Genomic DNA, 21,892 nt, shown 5'->3' with positions numbered 1-21,892 from the left:
CATTTTAATGACTGTCGCTTCATTTCACGTAAAATGTGTGTGGCATAATACGAAACGAGCTGCCCTTATTTGAACTTTTTCGATGTCATCTGTCAGTCCCACCTGATGCGGATCCCACACTGCACAACAGTACTCCAGAATAGGGCGGACAAGAGTGGTGTAAGCACTCTCTTTAGTAGACCTGTTGCACCTTCTAAGTGTTCTGCCAGTGAATCACAGTCTTTGGTTTGCCCTACCCACAATATTATCTATGTGATCGTTACAATTTAGGTTATTTGTAATTGTAATCCCTAAGTATTTAGTTGAATTTACAGTCTTCAGATTTGTGTGACTTATCGCGTAATCGAGATTTAGCGGATTTCTTTATGTACTCATGTGAATAACTTCACACTTTTCCTTATTCAGGGTCAATTTCGCAGAACATAAAAACCTGGCAACTTTTTCAAAATGCAATGTGTGTTTTTTTTTTTACATTCCATGTAGACAACGAAAAACGGAAAATAATTTTCGCACGATGTTTCGTTTCTGATCTAAGAGACACTAACATTATACAATTTGGAAACTGAACCTAAACGGCTCAGAAAAAGTTTTGCACCTGTTGCTTATCAGACGTATGTCTCAAGAGAGGTACGAAATGTAAGATTATCTTAAGAAAGAATAAAGAAACAATTTTACTGTGGAAACAAACCGATGACCAAAATAACCTCCGTGTGTTCACGAGTGCACACTTTTGCACATCTGTGAAGTAAGACTCTGCTCCTGGGTAATATTAAATACCGTGCGGGTCAAGACCCTGTGCTATAAAATGCTTGGATCTTCCTCGGCACGCTACGCTCAAGACACTCAGAGCTCCCCACAGTTTGACGACGGTCGCGCTGAGCTCATTCGGTGGCCCCAAGCACTCTAAGTCGGATCTATGTCAGTAGTTTCATAGAGAACTCCTTCCGGTTGATTACTGTCTACAGGAGGAATGTGTGTCATGAGGCGGGCGTGATGTGCTAGTGCATTGTAGTCTTGAACGAAAAACCAGTCGCCGAATGTTCACTGAAGGGCTGGACAATCGGGTGGAGTATCCTGTCCCAACGGTGATAGATACGTCCGACATTTGAATACGATACTGGGTCAAAAGAAGACCGATCCACGTGCCTGTCTAACGCATGAAACTGCGTGCTAGAAACGCGCATTGGTGCCCGGCAGCCTCTACACTATTCTAGGATCATCAGACATCACACAAAACCTTCATTCACCACGCCACTGACACAGTTTTCATTCCAAATGAACACAGCGTACTTTGTACACGAATCACAGTATTGGCTCGTCGTACTTTGTATGTAATGGACGCCAAGGGTACAAATTCACCGCTTGGAGAAGATGCATTCTGTCTTGGTCGAGATAACTCTTCCATTAGCTTGTTAAAAGGCTACGTGCAATTGTATTGCCTTTTTCTTGGAAAACCTACGAGCCACAGTCTGCAAAGAGAGGTCATCAACGCTCAGTACGAGACTGATTTTTAATGTTTTGCGCCTCACCATAATGGCTGACTCCTTGAATGGCGTCACTGTGGTGTACGCCAATTCGGTGCGTAGCTCCCTGTGCTGACGGTCCTCGTTGTCTAAAAGTGGCCATCCTCTGAGGGCCTAAACCTGAAATGACTCTTCAAACACTTGTGCGCAATCAGCATCGTACCGTTCTCGACCGGAGACCGGCAGCTCTCTGCTGAACTACACTGAGACTGCAGATTCAGTTTTGGCTCCATGACACAGGTGAGTGTACCTAGAAACTCCCTAAGGTCAGAAGAGTATCAACAAATGTGTTTCCGATCAGTGAAACACAAGTTGCTTGAGGTATGAAGGAGGTGCAAAACATATTTGAGCAGAATCTTCAAGTTTTCGCGGCGCAAAGACTGCTCCATTAAGTTTCGGGAATGCAGCCGCAGGAATTCTGCTTCTTCTTCTAATATTTCGGCTGTATACCTCTCAGCCATCTTCAGAGAGAGCCGTACGACTGACGCTCCAGCGCTCGCTCCATCCTTTTAAACTCGCAGACCGCGCCACTGCGCATGCGGCCACAGATAAACAAGGCGCCAGTGATGTTGATCGGCGGCAAAGACGTACAATATGCATGAGTTACGTCTGTGGCTGCGCAATCGATCCATGCTGGGAAGTCGATGTATTACTGGGAGCTGAACTGGTCACTCTATGGTATATGAAAATGTCGAAATTCTGACTTCTGTTTCATCTTTCTGGGACTCCGTAGTAAAAGAGGCCATTGAAATCCGCTTAACGAACAATCTAATTAATACAGACAGCGGTTTCACATTAGATAAATCATGGAATCCGGCACTTTCAATATTGAACTTACAAAGACGTCGCTACAGTTTTGGAATTTGCCTTACAACAAGGGAAATCTCTCGAAAACCTTAGTTGGAATCAGGGATCTGAACTGCCTCTAATTTATTTGTTGCCCAATGTTCACATTGCCTTTTAAATGACGGTAGGTAAGATAAATCATACTCAAGCACAGACTCAAAAGCTAGTACCTCCGTCACGTCGCGAAAAGAAATAGCCATCAGTAGCAGCATTGGTATTATGGTGCTATCACAGGTGTAATGAGCAGAATACGGACGCAAAGCATAAAAGTAAAAACTCTGAATTCTTATCTTTGGCAAACAGTTATGTGTCGGATATTTTTCACCAGATATGTTCTTAAATGTGGACAGTAACGACAGTTACGACTATAAGTTGTTGAGATATTATCGCGGCTCTGGTCGACTGTTCCAGTATTACACTTGCTTTCTAAATACAGTAAAAAGTTTCAAATGTGTTATGGAAGTGATTACATCGCATTCTGGAGCATGTCCATACTTCCAAATATAATTTTTTCTTCTAATTTAAATTCTCAAGACCGAAGAACGCGAGTTTTCTTACCTAACCTCGCAGTTGGTTTCTTTTCCGATAATGTTCAGAGCAAAATATAAAAGAGAAAAAAAGAGAGGGAGAAAGGTGTTATGCGTAGAGTCTGTTACTGTCCACCGTGACGCAAGCGCGCCCTCCGTGTCCCATTATGAAGCACAGGTTTTCGCAGACCACTAGCTTAAATACCTGTTATGTATCGGGAACCGTCTGGAGAAACTGGCTGGGCCGTTATATGAGATCATGCCGGAACCGGTCCTGTGTGGTCTTCAGAGCGGCCGACGCCCACCGCCTACGCACTGGACGCGCCCATCGGGAAGGATAAGCTTCTGTTAGAAATCGCCGATAGTCTGTACGACTGCTATGGCACATCTTTTCCAGCAGGTACAGAAGCATTATGGCTCTACGCTGGTGCTTATGGGTTTAAGAAGACTAAACATCTAATGTGTTCAGTCCCCTACTCATCCCCTAGGACGGAATCAGTGAACCCAGTGTCTCTGTCTGAAGTTTGTGTGCAAGTGTAAGAAAGATTTCTAAATGTCTACGTAGCGTAATATGAGGTGGGACGAGAGTACCAGCTAGGTATTCATCTTGTGGGATGAGGGAAGCCACCTAAAAACAACATCCAAACTAGACTGCAGATCGACCCTCGCCCTTAATCCGTCGGGCGAATTGTAACCAGAGCGGAGTGCTCCCCGTCCCAGAAGCGCACGCATTATCGCGCACGGCTATGCGAGCGGATATTACGCTTCTGGAATGAATTACATCACAGCTTTGTTGACATTTCACTCATCGGCACCTTGAGAGTGAACCGCATCTACGTCTGCCTGCCATCTTACAACGTGTGGCTGAGGGTACCATTGGTACCTCTGTCTATTACTCCTTCCGTGTTCAATTCGCGAATGGTGCGTGGGAAGGAAGACTGTCGATAAACCATAGAAAAAGTTCTAATTTCGCTTATTTTGTCATCGTGCTGATTTCGCGAGGCATGTGGCGGAGGAAGTAACTTGTTGCCCTACCATTCTTGGAACGTACTCTTGAAATTTCAACAGTAAACCTCGCCGCGAAACACACAACCTCTGTTGTAGCGTCTGGCACTGGAGTTTGTGGATTACCTCCGTAACACTGTCGTACTTACTCTTCGTTGGATCTTCTCTGTCTCATGTACTTTGGTGTTTTGTTTACTTACTTACAGCAATTACATTTATTTTTTAAGGAAAAATACAGGAATTTGGAAGTAGGAAATTCAAATTTATTGTATAATTTAAGAAGAGAATAAAAGAAGACAGGGAAGAGTAGGTATAGATATCCCTTCACCAACACCACCTGGGGAAGGGGACTTGGTATTTAACGTCAAGTAGAGCGTCCACATGTGCTGCTACCCATTTCAGTACTATCCACATGTACAGCACTCTTCTAGAAAACTCGATTTTTTCAGTCCCTGCGGATCTAATCTACGATGGATTGTTTGTTAGAGTTCTGTGTGAGTTGATGTTTGTTAGGTTACATAAGATCTGCTACTACTAGGTTAGTTAGTAAACAATTTCTGCATGGCTCTGGAACAATATCCTCCCTCACTGTTATCCAATTAAGTTATATATAAAAAGCCACCACTAAGTTATTATTAATCTTGTAAACACATTTTTGTAAAATAGAACGAGACTATTTTGGGTAGTGAATTCATAATTTTGTATAATTGCGTAATATGCATGATCTGTTTCTGTTGTGTATTTACACTGGTTGATTTTTCTTGGCCAGCCGGGGTGGCCGAGCGATTCTAGGCGCTTCAATCTGGCACCGCGTGACCGCTACGGTTGCAGGTTCGAATCCTGCCTCGGTCATGGATGTGTGTGATGTCCTTAGGTTAGTTAGGTTTAAGTAGTTCTAAGTTCTAGGGGAGTGATGACCTCAGATGTTCAGTCCCATAGTACTCAGAGCCATTTGAACCATTTTTGATTTTTATTGCTTACTTTAGATTAAATTTACCGATGTTACATTCATACATCGAAGAGCCAAAAAAAAACTGGCACACCTGCCTAATATCCTGTAGGGCCCCCGCGAGCATGCTGAAGTGCCGCAACAAGACGTGGCATGGACTCGACTAATGTCTGAAGTAATGCTGGAGGGAACTGACACCATGAATCCTGCAGGGCTGTCCATAAATCCGTAAGAGAACGAGGGGGTAGCGATGCCTTCTTAAGAGCGCTTTTCAAGACATCCAAAAATGGTTCAAATGGTTCTGAGCACTATGGGACTTAACATCTGTGGTCATCAGTCCCCTAGAACTTAGAACTACTTAAACCTAACTAACCTAAGGACATCACACACATCCATGCCCGAGGCAGGATTCGAACCTGCGACCGCAGCAGTCGCGCGGTTCCGGACTGAGCGCCTGAACTGCTAGACCACCGCGGCCGGCCAAGACATCCCAGATATGCTCAAGAGTGTTCATATCTGGCGAGTAAGGAGGCCAGAGGAAGTGTTTAAACTCAGACGAGTGTTCCTGGAGCCACTCTGTAGCAATTCTGGACGTGTGGTGTGTCGCATTGTCCTGCTGTAATTGCCCAGTACACAATGGACATAAATGGATGCAGGTGATCAGACAGGATGCTTACGTACATGTCACCTGTCAGTCGTATCTAGATGTGTCAGGGATCCGATATCGCTCCAGCTGTACACGCCCCATACCATTACAGAGCCTCCGCCAGCTTGAACAGTACCTTGCTGACATGCAGGGTACATGGATTCATGAAGTTGTCTCCATAGTCGTACACGTCCATCCGCGCCATACAACTTGACTCGTCCGACCAGGCAACATGTTTCCAGTCATCAACAGTCGAATGACTGTGCTGACGGGCCCAGGCGAGGCGTAAAGCTTTGTGTCGTGCAGTCATCAAGGGTACACAAGAGGGCCTTCGGCTCTAAAAGCACATATCGATGATGTTCCGTTGAATGGTTCGCAGGCTGACAATTGTTGATGACCCAGCATTGAAATCTGTGTAAGGGTTGCAATTCTGTGACGCTGAACGATTCTCTTCAGTCGTAGTTGGTCCCGTTGTTGCAGGATCTTTATCCGGCCGCAGCTATGTCGGAGATCTGATGTTTCACCGGATTCTTGATATTCACGGTACACTCGTGAAATGCTCGCATAGGTAAATCCCCACTTCATCGCTACCTCGGAGATGCTGTGTCGCATCGCTCGTGCGCCAACTATAACACTACCTTCAAACTCACTTAAATCTTGATAATCTGGCACTGTAGCAGCAGTAACCGATCTAACAACTGCGCGAGACACTTGTCTTATATAGGCGTTGTCGACCGCAGCGCCTATTCTGCCTATTTACGTATCTCTGTATTTGAATACGCATGCCTATACCGGTTTCTTTGACGCTTCAGTGTATTATTACATTTACAAGGTTGTGTTCACTTATGTAACTACTTAACAATGCTGTGGGTACAGGTTTAACTTGGATTCTAGAACAATATCTATCCACCTTACTATTCTAATTACTTCTACTTTTAATTAGATTCATTCATAATAAGATATAAATTGCAAAATCTGGTTAATGTTCGCGTGAGTAGTGGAGCATGTTTTACGTGTTTTGCGTTATGTATGTTTTGTGTGTCTATGTTATGTCAGTGTTGTGACCGTCACTCATTTCATCGTCAGTACTGGAAATGCTGGAACTATCCTCGATGCATCGTATAGTGCTGTTTCCGTTAAGTGTTATGTTAACTTCGGGTGAGAGCCTGCGCATAGACGGGCGGAGCATCAGATAGTGAGCGGGACATGGGCTACCTGTTTGCCTGCGTTATCTGCAGCCGAGTACAGCGGCCTGTCCTCTCGGTGTGTTGCAGCTACGTGCGGGACGGCGTGCTGTACATCCGGCCCACGCTGACGGCGGACGAGCGCGGCGAGAAGTTCCTGTACACGGGCACGCTGTCCGACCCGGCCTGCAACCTCAGCCCCTGCGTCTCGTGAGTACAGAGCGCATCGCTGCCTTCCTCCAGTGTGACCCCAGCGATTTCCAGTTTCCTTCAACACGAACATTTCTTGCTCTTCATTTCTGTAATTAGACGTTCAAGATAACAGAAGAAAATTACGTACACACGCGTTCCGAAAAAGCAATTTCGTTGTTTAATTGTTAATGAAAACAAGAATAGGTATCTACCAGCGGAAAAAAATGCTTCTATCGGAGCACAATATGTGGCCGAGCGGTTCTAAGCACTTCATACCGGCACGGTAGCTCAGCGTGTCCGGTCAGAGGGCTGCGTGCTTTCTGTAATAAAAAAACTGAGTCAATAATTCAACGATCAACTTGAACAGATGGCTTGTGACGTCCGCCCAGACCAAACGCAACGAACTATATCGAAAAAAAAAAAAAAAAAAAAAAAAAAAAAAAAAAAAAAAAAAAGTCCGGAACCGCGCTGTTGCTACGGTCGCAGGTTCGAATCCTGCCTCGGGCATGGATGTGTGTGATGTCCTTAGGTTAGTTAGGTTTCAGTAGTTCTAAGTCTAGTGGAATGATGACATCAGAAGTCCCATAGTGCTCAGAGCCATCTGAACCATTTTGGAGCACAATAAAGCGAATATGCTTCCCTACGTTTCTCTGTACTAAGATACCAGCTGCCTCATTCCACCTTTCTCAGCACCTTTACAAATTTTCGCTAAAGTGCTGCCTTCGAACATAACCGCGCTCTTTATTACATGCATCTCACCCCTCACTCGCGCAAGTTCCCCGAACCGTAACTCGCTCATAGCCCCTAGTCCGTCGCCGCAAATCTCTCATACCCAACCATTCTCAATTGCTCATTCTCACTTACTCATTCGACCCAATTCATTGTCATTATCTCTTTGTGGCTCTCTCTGCTATTGAGCCAGAGTCCCCTTCAGTCTGTCCTACTACTACAGTCTGCTCTCACTGTCACTGTCGCCCCCTTGTTCTCTCTTACTGCTACTATCTCAATCATACCTTCCAATTGCTGCTGTCTCTTCTCATCATCACTATTTCTCTCTTCCTCATTCTCATTGTCAGTGTCATAGCTGTCTCTCATTATCACTAGCGTTCACCCACTTCTACTTTCATCTTATCTTTATTCCTCTCTCACTGGCACTGTCTCCTTCACTCTTTTCCTAGCACTGTTCTCTCAGTGTCTACTATCTTCCACTGCCACTGTACCCCTTTCTTTGTCTCACACTGCCATTGTCTCCTTCGCTCTTTCTATACCACAAGCCTTGTCTACTGTCATCCAGTATTTATTACTTTTCTTTCCTACTGCCACTGTATCCTCTCTCAGCACAAAAAGCCGAAAATATATTCGCATGCCAAAATTTCTGGGTACATTTTTAAAGGTACTGAGGAAGGCAGAATGGGGGAGCTGGTGCAGCACTTTTCAGTCAGAGTCTTTTAATAAAAAAGGAGCATATCCGTCGTTTTTGTGCTCAGATAAGAGGATTTTCCCGCTGGTTCCCTTCTTTTCTCTGCTGCATCAGGGAATGTAACACATATGAAAAAACTTTATGGGTCAATAAAATTTTGATATTTTGTTTATCTGAAACTGAAATAACGCATAACTAATTTTACACTTCAGTCCGCATTTTACATACACAAAAATTATCAATGTACTTCATTAGTACGACGTGGTGTTCCCAGAGTCCTTCTGATGATAACGGACATAATTCACATAATACTTCTCCGTGTTAGGTCACTTTATAAACTGCGTTTTCGCCTCACACCGCATTTTACGTATACTAGTGGGGTAAATTTGAATCTTTGTGTCTCGGAAACGGATGAAGAGATATAGAAAATTTTCAAGGTTGTCCGAGGCCGGAGTAGTAGGAATATATCGTACAAAATACAGCCATTTGCTGTGTATGGCCGTCTTGGAATCCGCTACTGGGGCTTGGTCCGCTGCTGACTGCAAAAAATATGGTGAAAAAAGCTTTCTTGGTTTTTTTCAGGCACCACCCATGAATCTACGCATTGCATTATTCATTCATTCATCCATTCACGGCTATACCCGTCAATTTAATTAAATCATAGGTCATCAATCTATTTAATTTTTACGTGCATATTTTACCCGTACGATTGCGATAACTTTGAATCTCTGTATCTGGAAAGACATACAAATACCAAGCAGATTTTCAAGACTGTTCAAGATCGGGATCTTAGAAATATATGGTACGAATTTCAGCTATTTGTTGTGCACAGCCATCTTTGAATCCTCGACTGGGTTTCTGGAGTTTTCCGAGAAACCGTCCATAAACTAACAGTGCCTCCGTAAGTTCAATCAGTGCTCCATTTGCCTAAGCGGAAGGAAATTGTAATATCCATACTTTGACCCTGTACTGTAGGACAGCAATGGTCCTTTCGTTGGGTATACAGAATGGTGCCTAGTGCAAGGCCTATCCAAAACAGTTGACCCTACCTTTTTATCACCAATATAGCCGATTTATGAGCACCGGAAAATCCCGTTTTCAAATGTTGAAATGTGTGTGAAATCTTATGGGACTTAAGTGCCAAGGTAATCAGTCCCTAAGCTTACACACTACTTAACGTAAATTATCCTAAGGACAAACACACACACCCATGCCGGAGGGAGGACTCGAACCTCCGCCGGGACCAGCCGCACAGTCCATGAGTGCAGCGCCTAAGACCGCACGGCTAATCCCGCGCGGCTCCCGTTTTCAGGTGCGGCGCTTTGGAACATATTGGCAAGCATTTTGTCGCACGCATACTGATATTAGGCGTCTATCACGCAAACCGGAACCGAAGACCATTTACAGGTTGCCGACTTAACGGCAAACTGACCAAATTAAAGAAAAATTAAATTTCTGTCGTAATCTACACATGAAGCGGTGTAATCTTATGTTAAGAGTTTTACATAAAAAGTCTTAAAGTGAGAAATAGTGTGTTTGTCTTGAGGCAGCCTAATTGAGGGCGCGCACATACTCGGACTTTACTCATCCAGTGTTTGAGAACGCGAGCACTTAGCAACTTCAGACAAATTTTAACATACTTTCAAACTCTTACGAAACATTTCTGGCTGCCGTCTCCCACTAAATGGAGAGCGGAAAAAGTTTACCACTTACTACATTTTCGCTGTTCATGCAGTAAAGCTGCAACATCGGAAATGACGTTTTAATTTATTACATATTTGCTAAGGACTCTATTCGCAACGCAATTTGCTGACAGTATCCACATAAAATCTCAATGTACATGAAAAATTATATCATTGTGCGACACGTGTTTCAGGAGATATGACGTCGCAAACACTGAGATGCGCCGAAAACTTTCTTTAGCTTAAAACTGATCGCAAATTACACAGACTATATCATACAGTGTCTCGTAATGAGAGTGTTTTACAACTTCTAACAAACGTTAAGCATATTTTGAAGCCTTTTCCAAACTTCTTCTCACTGATATACTTAACGTAAAATGCTTAACACATTAACTCACTTGTAATCAAACGTTTGAAGTTACAGATATTTAAGATAACTCTCATTAATTGTTCCGTCTCAGTTGCACACTTTTTTAATTAGATTAATGTTTCGGTCACACTGGATCATCTTCAGACCTAAAACAAAGTAAAACTAAATATGTACCATCAAATATATTACAGTAGTAAACTACGGTCAATGTTTGCAAAATACAGTACTCTGATATGTTGTGCTGAGTAGACAAGACGGGCTGCTGATGCAATTACTTGCGTAAATTCTGCTTTTATATACAGTTCTTCTCTTTTCTACTATTGTAAAATATTAGATGGTACATATTTAGTTTTAGGTCTGAAGATGATCCAATGTGATCGAAACATGTAACTGAATTTAAAAAGTGTGTAATTAATGATAATTATTTTAAATAGCCACTAGTATATAGCTAATGAATTCTCTCAAGACGATTATGTCGACTATAGTTTGAAGTCGTTTTACACATGATAGTTCAATTGTTTAAGGTATTCGGGTTTACTGATACTAATTGAAAAAAATTCCAGGAATGAGTGCCGCAGTGCTTAAGTCACTGGACTTATAAGAATAAGTTTCGAATTCACGATAGTCGAGATATTTGACTACTACAGGTACAAACGAAAGGAGTGATTAGATGGCAATGAAACAAACAAGGATTCCCAGTAAAAACAGACACGGAAACCAATGGTTTCTCCGATACGACGTATTACAAATGAGCGTATGAATACCTTATAACAAAGTCCCAGAGGATCCCAACTGCAGATATCCACTTCAGGAAGACGCATTACAAGTGTTCCATATGGGCACCGCTCAAGCGAAGGCAGGCTTCAGCAACGTCTCCTCATCGATGCTCGTGCACGTTCAGAAATCTCAGGTGTGTTCCGAACGCACTGAGGACCATCCACAATGCGTTCTCTGAATTCATCGACACCATCAACAGGGCTGCAATTCACCAAAGCTTTTAAAAACCCTCTCAAAAAAAAAAAACAGTGTGTTCATGCCGAGGAACTTGGTACTGGCGAGCCATGGCCAATAGACTTGCCGAAACGCTGTTTACCAGTACTTACGTAGCTGGAATAATGATAAACTCAAAACGAAGTTTATCACTTTGTAATTTACACCTTACTCGCGGTGTTTCGAAGTAAATATGATTGCACTTGTGCATACGTCTACCGGGGAAACTATTGGTCTGACTTATGTTTACCACTACTAGGTACTAGGATTATCCGCTTTTTTCACTATGCTCTTCTCGTACTTTTGTTTGCTCCTATAAATGTCAAATGCTCTATCTGCATAAACTACTTCTTCTGGGTAGTCATTACATCAGAAGTAGTGCCTCGTCTCTAATGATTTAAATGTCTACAGAATGTTACATCCTGAACCTCTTTCAGAAAACCATTTCTCCCTACAAATGTAGGACCTGTAGCGAAAATATTTTTACAATAAAACGAGTCATAAAACAGATAATTTAATCTTGAAACCTACAATACGTTTACAGATTTTGAGAAATCTTCCCGTCAAGTTAGTCCAAATAAATTACAGGCATAAATGTGTGTCATTGGCTGTCCAACTCAAAAGGATAATCAGAAGCTTATAGTGTGTAAAAAATTAATGTGATATATATGACAGAAAAGATGAGATAAATATCAGGCAAGAAGTGAGATGGGGCGATCTCGTTCATCCAGTCATTTGTAAATTTACTTTAAAAAATCTAAATCAAAGAATTATCCAGGAATTATGTTAGATAAATCCACTATTCAAAGTGCACTGCTATCTGCAGATGATGAAGATGACCTCCAGTTAGCAATACATCAGTTGAAGCAAATACACAGTATGTACCGAATACAATTTTAAAATCTCATTGCGTACTATAAAAGTTGTGGCATTTAAAGTTAAAAACCCATTGTCGTCGAAAATAGTAATTAATAACCGTGATATTGCACGTGAGAATAATAACATCAGTCAGAGAGGACGCGGTACTGTGCGACTCAGTCAGAGGTAAGTGCCAAGCCCTGTAGAGGTGGGCAGGTCTACATGGAGAGCGAAGAGAGGGAAAGGATGTCGGCCAGAGATCCCAACGGTCAGGCATCCAGGTTGTAATGCGACTGTGACTGAAGTAGAGGAATGGCGCGTATTCGAGTATATTTTAATGGGCAGTCGTATCTTTGCAGGAACCGATGATAGGATTCAGAAAGAAACTACAGCGTTTTGAAGATTTCATAAAAACGATTCTTACGACATAAGCTTCGCGTCGGTGATACACGTATTTTGCACATAATTCATAAGCAAAGTATACTGAATTTGCGAGTGTTTCTAAATTAATAAAAATTTTTACAGTCAGGCCACGACAACATACGAAGGCTTAAATGTGTAGTTCTTTCATTTGACATCAGTACCTATACTACGAACACCCACACTCAGTTTACACTTATTTGTTATAAACTATTTGGCACATAATTTAAACATCACCATACAAAATAGCATCCGCATATAGTAGACAGTTTTTGAAGTAGAGCATTTACCACCACTATCAATTTTTTGTTCAAACAATTAATTTAATATAAATACGAAGTGCGATGTACACAGTATACTAATTGACCAGGAGAGAGAAGAACTCGGGAACTGTGGGCTCCGTAAAATCTCAATTATATATACAGACAGTTCATCCATTCCGGGAATCGACAATCTCTACCATCTTTGCCTGTTATCTACATTGATACTGGCAAGATATCGGTCCCAGGGATTCAAAGATTTTGGAGAATGTTTTAATTTCAGTGATGTAACTGTGACCTAAAGTCATTGAGGAGGCGGGCGACCATTATTATAATAATCAGTAGTTCTCCATTCAGGCTGACTGCGCCGCAGTGGTAAAAGTCAAAGATCAGGCAAGGAATAACTTCATTGTTCATATGATGCTCTTAGGAATTTATTCATCATGAGAGGGAGACATGTAGGAGCGATAGCTGCACGTAGGTATGGCCTTTCAAGTTGTATGTGAAAAAAAAAATTCGCAGACTAGTCTACATTTTAAAACGATTTTTACTCCAGTCTTTGATCACAATCTCAATTCTCATGATCGGTTTCAGTTTGTAATGACCATCCTCAGATCTTTTCTGCACCATGTCCTAAAGTGATAAAGCCAAATGGCATCGTCAAAACATATAAATATAATCAGCACAACATCGTCACATAGATCTAAAATCTGCTGTGCTGATTATACGGTGTGGCCGAGCTGTTCTAGGTGCTTCAGTCTCGAATCGCGTGACCGCTACGGTGGCAGGTTCGAATCCTGCCTCGGGCATGGATGTGTGTGATGTCCTCAGGTTAGTTACGTTTAAGTAGTTCTAAGTTCTAGGGGACTGATGACCTCAGATGTTAAGTCCCATAGTGCTCAGAGCCATTTTTTGCTGATTATATGTTTTGACGATGCCATTATGGCCTTATCACTTTAGGACATGGTGTAGAAAAGATCTGAGGATGGTTATTACGGACTGAAACCGGTCATCGTCAAAAGAATTAATATTGTGATCAAGGACTGGAATAAAAAACATTTGTCAGTATTGGATCACTGTTCGTATAGGCGACTATATCGCAGCTGGTGATACATTTTAAAACGTCCTCGTAGGGCACTAGCAACAGAGTAATAAATTTGTTTCCTCGCGAAGAGAGCTGCTTCCGTGCGATGTCTGGTGGCAAGGTCGAGGGAACCTCGGCAAGGACGCCGGCCTCGCTTGTCAGGAAATGCAGGAATGGCCCGGCAGATCCTCACCGTAAATTACGGGCCTAACACAAGGCTGGTGCGGAGGAGGCGGCGGCGCGCCCAAGGCCTGCTGCGGCGCTCCGCTCCCTGAGAAGCGGCCGTGACGTCAGACAGCGTGGTACGGCCAGGCTTTTTGTTTCTTAGCGTCTGATGCGTAACGTGGTCGTTGAGCGATTCGCTCCAGCTGGCAACGTGGCCTTGACCATGGAGTTAATAACGCGAAGGAAATAAAGGTAGTCGCGACGTACACATCGCGATGCGAGTAACTCAGTCGCGTCTCGCGCAAAAATAATCGAATCCAATTTAGATCTCGACTCGAACCCGATCCAATCTCCATAATTATTATGCCAATCAAAATATTTTTTTCCTCTTTCAACTGCGAGACGTGATCTGCAGTAAAAATCTTTCTGGGAAATTCAGTCTGTGTCGAGACCAGAGATGAAACTCATCCCGGATCTTTGCGAGTCTCTCCTCTTTGTCTAATGCGTCTTGAGGACTAATCTCTTTTTCTTGTCTGTCCTTCTCCTTGAAGGACTTCGTTGATGTTGTTCGTTTAAATCTGCAGCAAAATTTTGTTTTTCTGCGAATCGCTACAACGTATTTAGCAGACGCTCCTCTCATTGTTCCATACATTTAAAGTCCTCCCCGTTCCATATCCGGATGGCACGTAGGACGAAAGATTCCTTTTACGTCGATGATTGAACTGTTAACAATCCGATATTATTTTCGTACCCTCTAAGGCGGAGGCTTCCAAACTACCAGCCCTCGTACACCATCAATCCGGCCCTCGGTAACGGGTCTGACATGCATGGTATACGGCCCTCCATAATTTTCTTATTACAGTCTAATCTTGCTTGTTGAGCACCTCCCATAACGAGTCATTCGCACAAGGAGTAGTGGAAACTGTAAAAAACTGACTCGCTTACCGAACGATGATCCGCATAAGGATTCTGTTTTCTGCCTTTTTTCTTTTTTTTAACAACCATTTCAAGAAACACCTTCTGGTCTCGATCGGCTTCTTTGGCCACTGTAAATGAACACTAAGTCACGCATTATCCTATAATCTACCAATCTGTAAAGTAGAATCCTGACAAAGCTGTTTTCAAACCCAAACGAAAGGGGTGTAACTGCAAATCAAAATAATGCAAATTAAGAGCAAGGGGTCTGGTATAGAATGGCACTGGATTTATCTTTAAGGAAATTTTAATTGAATTAAACACTCACTGTTAAACACACTGTACCTTCACTACGAAAATGCAGTCACAAAACACACTAGTCCCACCATATTTTATTTTTCTCATCACATATGTTGCCCCTACCAACGAGTTGGTGCTGTTCTACTTATTTTCTCTACATCCGGAAAATATTACTAGGACATTTAACATTGTCGGAAGTAGTCGTAACAATACGTGAAGCCCAGCACGTCCATCGGATATCACTGCGGCAACGAAATGGCCTGGGCAGTTGCCTGTCAGTGCTAACAGAAACTGCGTAGTGGAGTCCACCCCTGCTCCCTGTGTCATAGATATCTCAATCACCGACTGGTCCTGAAACGAAAATTTGCCCTTAATTCAACACTACAGTATGTTGATATGATGAACTATAGTCTGACCTCCTTTTCTTGAGCAGGGAACGGGGAGGTAACCACAACCTCCGCTGTGTGGAGAGGAATTTGGTGGTGGGAAGATATCACCCAGTCCTGACGCCGTATGCAGCTCGCGCTACGTTCTGACCACTTTGCTGTGATGTTAATGAGGCACGGAAGTAACAAGGTTTCGTGGAAGCGCTTTACAACGACCTTCGCGAGTGGTATTTACTTGTAGCAATGTATATGAAATGAAATTGAGGACACAGCTCAAGGTCAAACGATAAGTAGTTCACTGTGTAATGACTACTGCAGTGGCGCTCAGTGTCAGCTCGTAAAGACGGGCAGCAATGGTAAGATTCACGAAAACTTCTAAATTGTACCTAGGAGTTCCGAGCAGTACTCGGTATCAGTTCTCATGAAAACATAGACACACTGTTTCTAGGTGTTGGTACTTGGGGCTTAGGCTAAAATGTTAGGAGACCCCTGCTGTAAGGGATCGGTGTGTCGGAAAAGAAAACATTACTAGTTCATGCCCTAGAAAGCAATCTCTAAGTACAGTAAAAGGTTTTTCTGAGCGCAGTTTAACGGAACTTTTCGATAAATGTTACATGTAGCTTAAAGTTCCGTTCACGATGTTTTATTCATTGTTGGGACGAACGATATTCTCTACATATACTGTAACTTCCTGATTGACCAATCTATTGTTTTAGAGGAAACACATGACCTCCGTTCTGGTATGGATAACTTGAAGTTTCCATTTGCGAAAATATTGTGCGAGCGTGCTTCAGTCTTCCTTTGCTATATCCAAGATCTTACGTTCGACATTTACTGTCCAGCCACCGGCGTGCTCAAATTTTATGGATTTCCTTTGACGTATATCGATCTATACTAATAATAAATCTGTCGTGTCTGTCTGCTTGAACACGTTCCTCCAAAAGTACTGGACGAATTAGCAGCGGGTTTTCGCAAATAACTCGGGTATAGCTTGGGGCACCATACAGGCTTTATTTCATCAAAATCGGAAAACCGAAACAAAGAAACAATGATTTAAAGTTTTATGTAAAACAGTCGTATTTGTCTCTTTCTCTGTTTGAACACGCTAATCTCCAAAACACTCAACGAATTTTCATTGCGGTTTTACAGCTAACTTGAGCATAGCTTGGAGCACTTTATAAATTTCATCAAAATCAGATCATCGAAACAAGATACCGTAACTGAAAGTTTTATCCATACTAATATTGTAAATGTGAAAGTAACCCTGTCTGTTACGTTTCCATGACCAACCGGCTGCACTGATTAGATGAAATTTGATATGGAGATAGCTTATTTCCTGAGGAAGATAACCAACTGCTCTAGAAAGTGTATAGTACAGGGTACTTATTGATTTGATAAATATTACACAAATCAGCGAAAATATTTACTCTTTCAGAAAACTATTTACTCTTTGAGTTTTGGTCTTTACCATATTTGTGAAAATGCTTTTATGGGTTGATACGTGCTATAGAAACGATTCATAGTAATGAATACAAAGCTCATACAATCTTCAATGTGTTTAATCCATGGTTCCACACTATTTCTTGAACAATGTACACTTTGTATTGAATAAAATATCCATACAACAGTGCAAACGTTGGCAGAATGCGCTGCATATCTTGTCTGGAAACAAACTTGTTCTCTTCACTCATTGTCCTTGCTGTTGACAACAGTAATATCTAATTTACTTTTTTCCCTCAAGCTAGCGCTCAGTACTGCTCGGTCCTACCACGAGTTTATTTTTCCATCAGTCTTAGTTGTACGTCAATAATGACACACAGCAGTACAGATAGGGTTACTGACGAAGGTTGGGCTGATATACACCTCATGTATCGATGTGTTGAATGTAATGGAAGAGCGATATAAAGGCCCTCTTTTGAAATGTTTCCACAACGAGTGCAACCATATAGCAGAACTTCTGCCTTTGTGCGTGGGACCAATGAGAAATCAAATTTTCCGTGTTATGATGATTGCATGTTACAGACTTTTTCGCTGTTGTGAAGGTATTTTCACAGAAAAAAAAGGTATTGGAGCAACAAACGAAATAGACCATAGTTAGATTATCACAGTTTACTGAGCCACTGGGGACTATGTACTCAGAAAATGAACAAGCTCCCAAATTTTGTCGCTGGATTTCGGGAGCAAGTTCTACAGAGTGTTTGGCGGTGGTATATCAGAGGGAATATTCCATTTTATCCAGAATGATCTTTCACTCTCCAGCGGAGTGTACGCTTGTTTGAAACTCTTGGCGGATTACAACTGTGTGCCAGTCTGGGACTCGAACCTGGTCCTTCACCATTCTTATTTTCTTTCTTTTTCGATCTGCTTGAAAAAAAAAAAAAGGTTCAAATGGCTCTGAGCACTATGGGACTTAACTTCTGAGGTCATCAGTTCCCGAGAACTTAGAACTACTTAAACCTACCTAACCTAAGGACATCACACACATCCATGCCCGAGGCAGGATTCGAACCTGCGACCGTAGCGGTCGCTCGGCTCCTGACTGTAGTGTAGCGCCTAGAACCGCACGGCCACTCCGGCCGGCAATCCATTGTCATCACAATTACCGCCCCGTGCAATATCAATATCACTAAGATGTTGATATACTTAATTCTTTCTTAATACGAACTCGAATGCCTAAATTTCAACTGAAGAGTACTTTGCTAATTAAAACTATGAAAGACTGATACGTTCATCGTGATAAATCAGTGCCGTCGATACAAGGAAAAGCGAAAGCCAGAGACCTCCGTTCTATTACACTTCCGATAACAATCGTATTCCATCACAAAACCGTTTGTCTCTTGCTGACTATAGTAAATTCTCTGGTGAATACACAAATCACATAAGACACCAAACAGGTAAGATACTACTACAATCATTTTAGGGAAATAGGAAGATCATTTTACTCTCTCTGATTAGCGTGTTGTTGTTCTTGTTGTCATCCGCTTGAATCTGACTTAATCTCCCTTTTAAATGCTCACACCCGCCTTCATTTCCCCTGCCCCCCCCCCCCCCCCTCTCCCGCGAAGAAAACATTTCCGCCATGTTCAGATTAACTATTCCTTGGTCCGCAGAATGCTTTCTATCAACCTATTCCTTCTTTTAGTGATTTTGAGTCACAAAACACTTTTCTCACCGAAACCTATGCAGTACTCTTCGTTAGTTAGTGGACGAACCCTTCGAAATTACAGCCTTCTTCTGTAAATTCGCATTTTAGTAGCTTCTGTTCTGCTTTGCTCTGCACTGTTTATAAATCATCCACGTATCTTCCGCATAGGGCTACACACACACACACACACACACACACACACACACACACACACACACACACACACGCACAATATTTTCAGAAAACAGCACCGGACACTTAAAGTTATTTTCGATGTAAGCGTTTTTCCGTTTTTAGAAAAGCTTTACCTTGCTGTTTCCAGCCTGCTACTTCTTTACTTCTGCCATCGTCAGTTATATCGATGAGTAACTCCAGTGTCGTCCACAACCAACACTACCGTCCCTATATTGGGCAACCAAGTGCAACAGGCATGGAACTCCATGTGACGTCCAGCACCTGTACAACACAATGCCTGTACGTTTTCAAGCTTGACTTCAACATTCTGGCGGCTTCATTGGTTATTAATTGTCAAGCATTTCACATTTACAGTGGCCTATCGTGCGCATACATTAAACTGTGATCTTGCAATGTTAATCACTTATATATGTTGCCCAGACAAATGTATTCCCAAAATTTCAGTACTCTACATTAATTATTTCTTGGTACTGCAATTTTTTTCCGTGAGTGTATAACACAGAAAATCACTTGTTGTATACCTGTCGTATTGTCCGATCCAATTGCAAAAATTTCAAATTACTATACTACGAACCGCTACATAACCAGAAATATTTTAACCGGTTATAATAAACAGTCCATAAAAAACATATCTGGACGATGATATTCCTACAAGCACGTTAAAAATATTTCTTTGTAGTTGAAAGTGCCTTGGGGTCTAAAAAGATCCCAGACAGCAAGCATGGGTTGAAGCGATTTCTCCTAATAAACAGTAAATGTTGGATTGTCAGTACATATTCTCTTTACCGGCCTGTGCCAGAAGATACATCCAACTTAATCTTTGCCAGGCTTCCACGTTGCTGCTTTGAAAACACGCTGGGTGATTTAAATTTTTCTATAACTCTGAACTTTGGTGGCGAGTCATATGATTGTGGTGGTGTGTGCGCAGGAAGGCCGGCAGCGACATCGTGACGCCACTACAGTCGGCGCGCATCCGCACCATCAAGTCCTTCTCCTTCCGCTACGGCCGCATCGAGGTGCGCGCCAAGATGCCGCGCGGCGACTGGCTCTGGCCCGGTGAGTAGCCCGCCGCTGCCACACTGGCGCTGGCGATAACTTAAGGCCGGCTTTCCACACGCAACAAAAGTGACACCATTCGGCCGCCACTCGAGTGGCGTCACCGAAGTTACTTGTCGAAACACACAACTTTCTGATACGCCATTTTTAGCCACGCCACTAAAAGTTACCACAGAGGAATCTCATTCGACTGCCACCTCCTGGCTGAATTTCGGAGCACTACCGCTGTATCCGCTTTCCGTGTTGGTTAAACACAAGTCGAGTGAGGAACGAACTAAAGTTTCTGGTGACAATATAACTGGCAGTAGCTTTTAATAAGGAAATATGAAATTTTTGGAAACCTTATCGGCGATCTTGAAAATTGAAATTAAAGGTTAAAAACAGTTTTGATCGCAACTTTTTTTATTTTTATTGGAGTGACCGGTTTCGATTCTATTTAAGGCAGCATACTTTTAGCTGATCTTAAATCAAGTAACATTTATAGTTTATATTTTATGACGAATAATCATTTATAATGATATTACGATGTAATTTAACTATAACGCACTTTCTGATCTACTTCTTGTGCTTACCTAATCATAGACGTCGTTCTGATTGCCTAGCAATGATGTCACACTAAGGACGGTGGGCCTGACCCAGCCTATTTAATAACCGTACCCTCCTTGTTCCATTAGCAGTTATTCCAGCGTCGAGGGTCTGCGCAACTTGCTCCACGGAGTCCACCCACCGTTCTGGGTATATTTATTTATTAGTTCTACATTTTGTTATATATACTTACTATTATAACGCTCCCTCTATCTGGTAATATGTTTTTTCAGAGATTGAAGATGGTTCTTAAATAGAATCGAAACTGGTCACTCCAAAAAAAAAAAAAAAATTAAAAGGTTGCGATCAAGACAGTTTTTAATCTTTAAAAAGGAAATATGAATATCCAACCGCCTAGTGCACTGAGGTGACAAAGTCATGGGATGGGGACATGTACACATACAGATGGCGGTAGTATCGCGTGCACAAAGTATAAAAGGACAGTGCATTGGCGTAGCTGTCATTTATACCCAGATGATTCATGTGAAAGGGTTTCCGCCGGCCGGAGTGGCCGAGCGCTTCTAGGCGCTACAGTTTGGAACCACGCGACCACTACAGTCGCTGGTTCGAATCCTGCCGAGGGCATGGACGTATGTGATTTCCTTAGCTCAGTTAGCTTTAAGTAGTTCTAAGTTCTAGTGGACTGATGACCTCAGAAGCTAAGTCCCATAGTGCTCAGAGCCATTTAAACCATTTTTGAAAAGGTTTCCGACGTGAGTATGGCCGCAGACGTGAATTAACAGACTTTGAAAGAGGAATGGTAGTTGGAGCTAGACTCGTGGCACATTCCATTTCGGATATCGTTAGAGAACTCAGTATTCCGAAATCCACAGCGTCAAGTGCGTGCCGAGAACACCAAATTCCAGGCATTACGTCTCACCACGAGCAGCTTAGTGGCCGACGGCCTTCGCTTAACGACAGAGAGCAGCAGCGTTTGCGTAGAATTGTCAACGATATTAGCCGAGCGGTCTAAGGCGCTGCAGTCACGGACTGTGCGGCTGGTCTCGGCGAAAATTGGCGTTAATGGACTATGGCAGCAGACGACCGACGCGAGTGCATTTGCTAACAGCACGACATCGCTTGCGGCGCCTCTCCTGGTCTAGAAACTACACTCCTGGAAATGGAAAAAAGAACACATTGACACCGGTGTGTCAGACCCACCATACTTGCTCCGGACACTGCGAGAGGG

The 21,892-nt window shown here is 42.6% G+C and overlaps 1 protein-coding gene across 1 annotated transcript in view; it reads left to right on the top strand.

Annotated features, from left to right (window-relative positions):
* The window catches only part of LOC126107117 (beta-1,3-glucan-binding protein-like), a 279,494-nt gene that overhangs the window by 214,298 nt on the left and 43,304 nt on the right, over positions 1-21,892 (top strand). The window contains exons 2-3 of the mRNA XM_049913338.1: positions 6,771-6,890; positions 19,991-20,118. Coding sequence (XP_049769295.1) covers positions 6,771-6,890; positions 19,991-20,118 — 248 coding nt within the window. The remainder of the gene's footprint in view (positions 1-6,770; positions 6,891-19,990; positions 20,119-21,892) is intronic.

Source organism: Schistocerca cancellata, chromosome 1, assembly GCF_023864275.1.
Source record: "Schistocerca cancellata isolate TAMUIC-IGC-003103 chromosome 1, iqSchCanc2.1, whole genome shotgun sequence".
NCBI classification, from domain to species: domain Eukaryota; kingdom Metazoa; phylum Arthropoda; class Insecta; order Orthoptera; family Acrididae; genus Schistocerca; species Schistocerca cancellata.
This window is presented reverse-complemented; position numbering and strand designations above follow the sequence as displayed.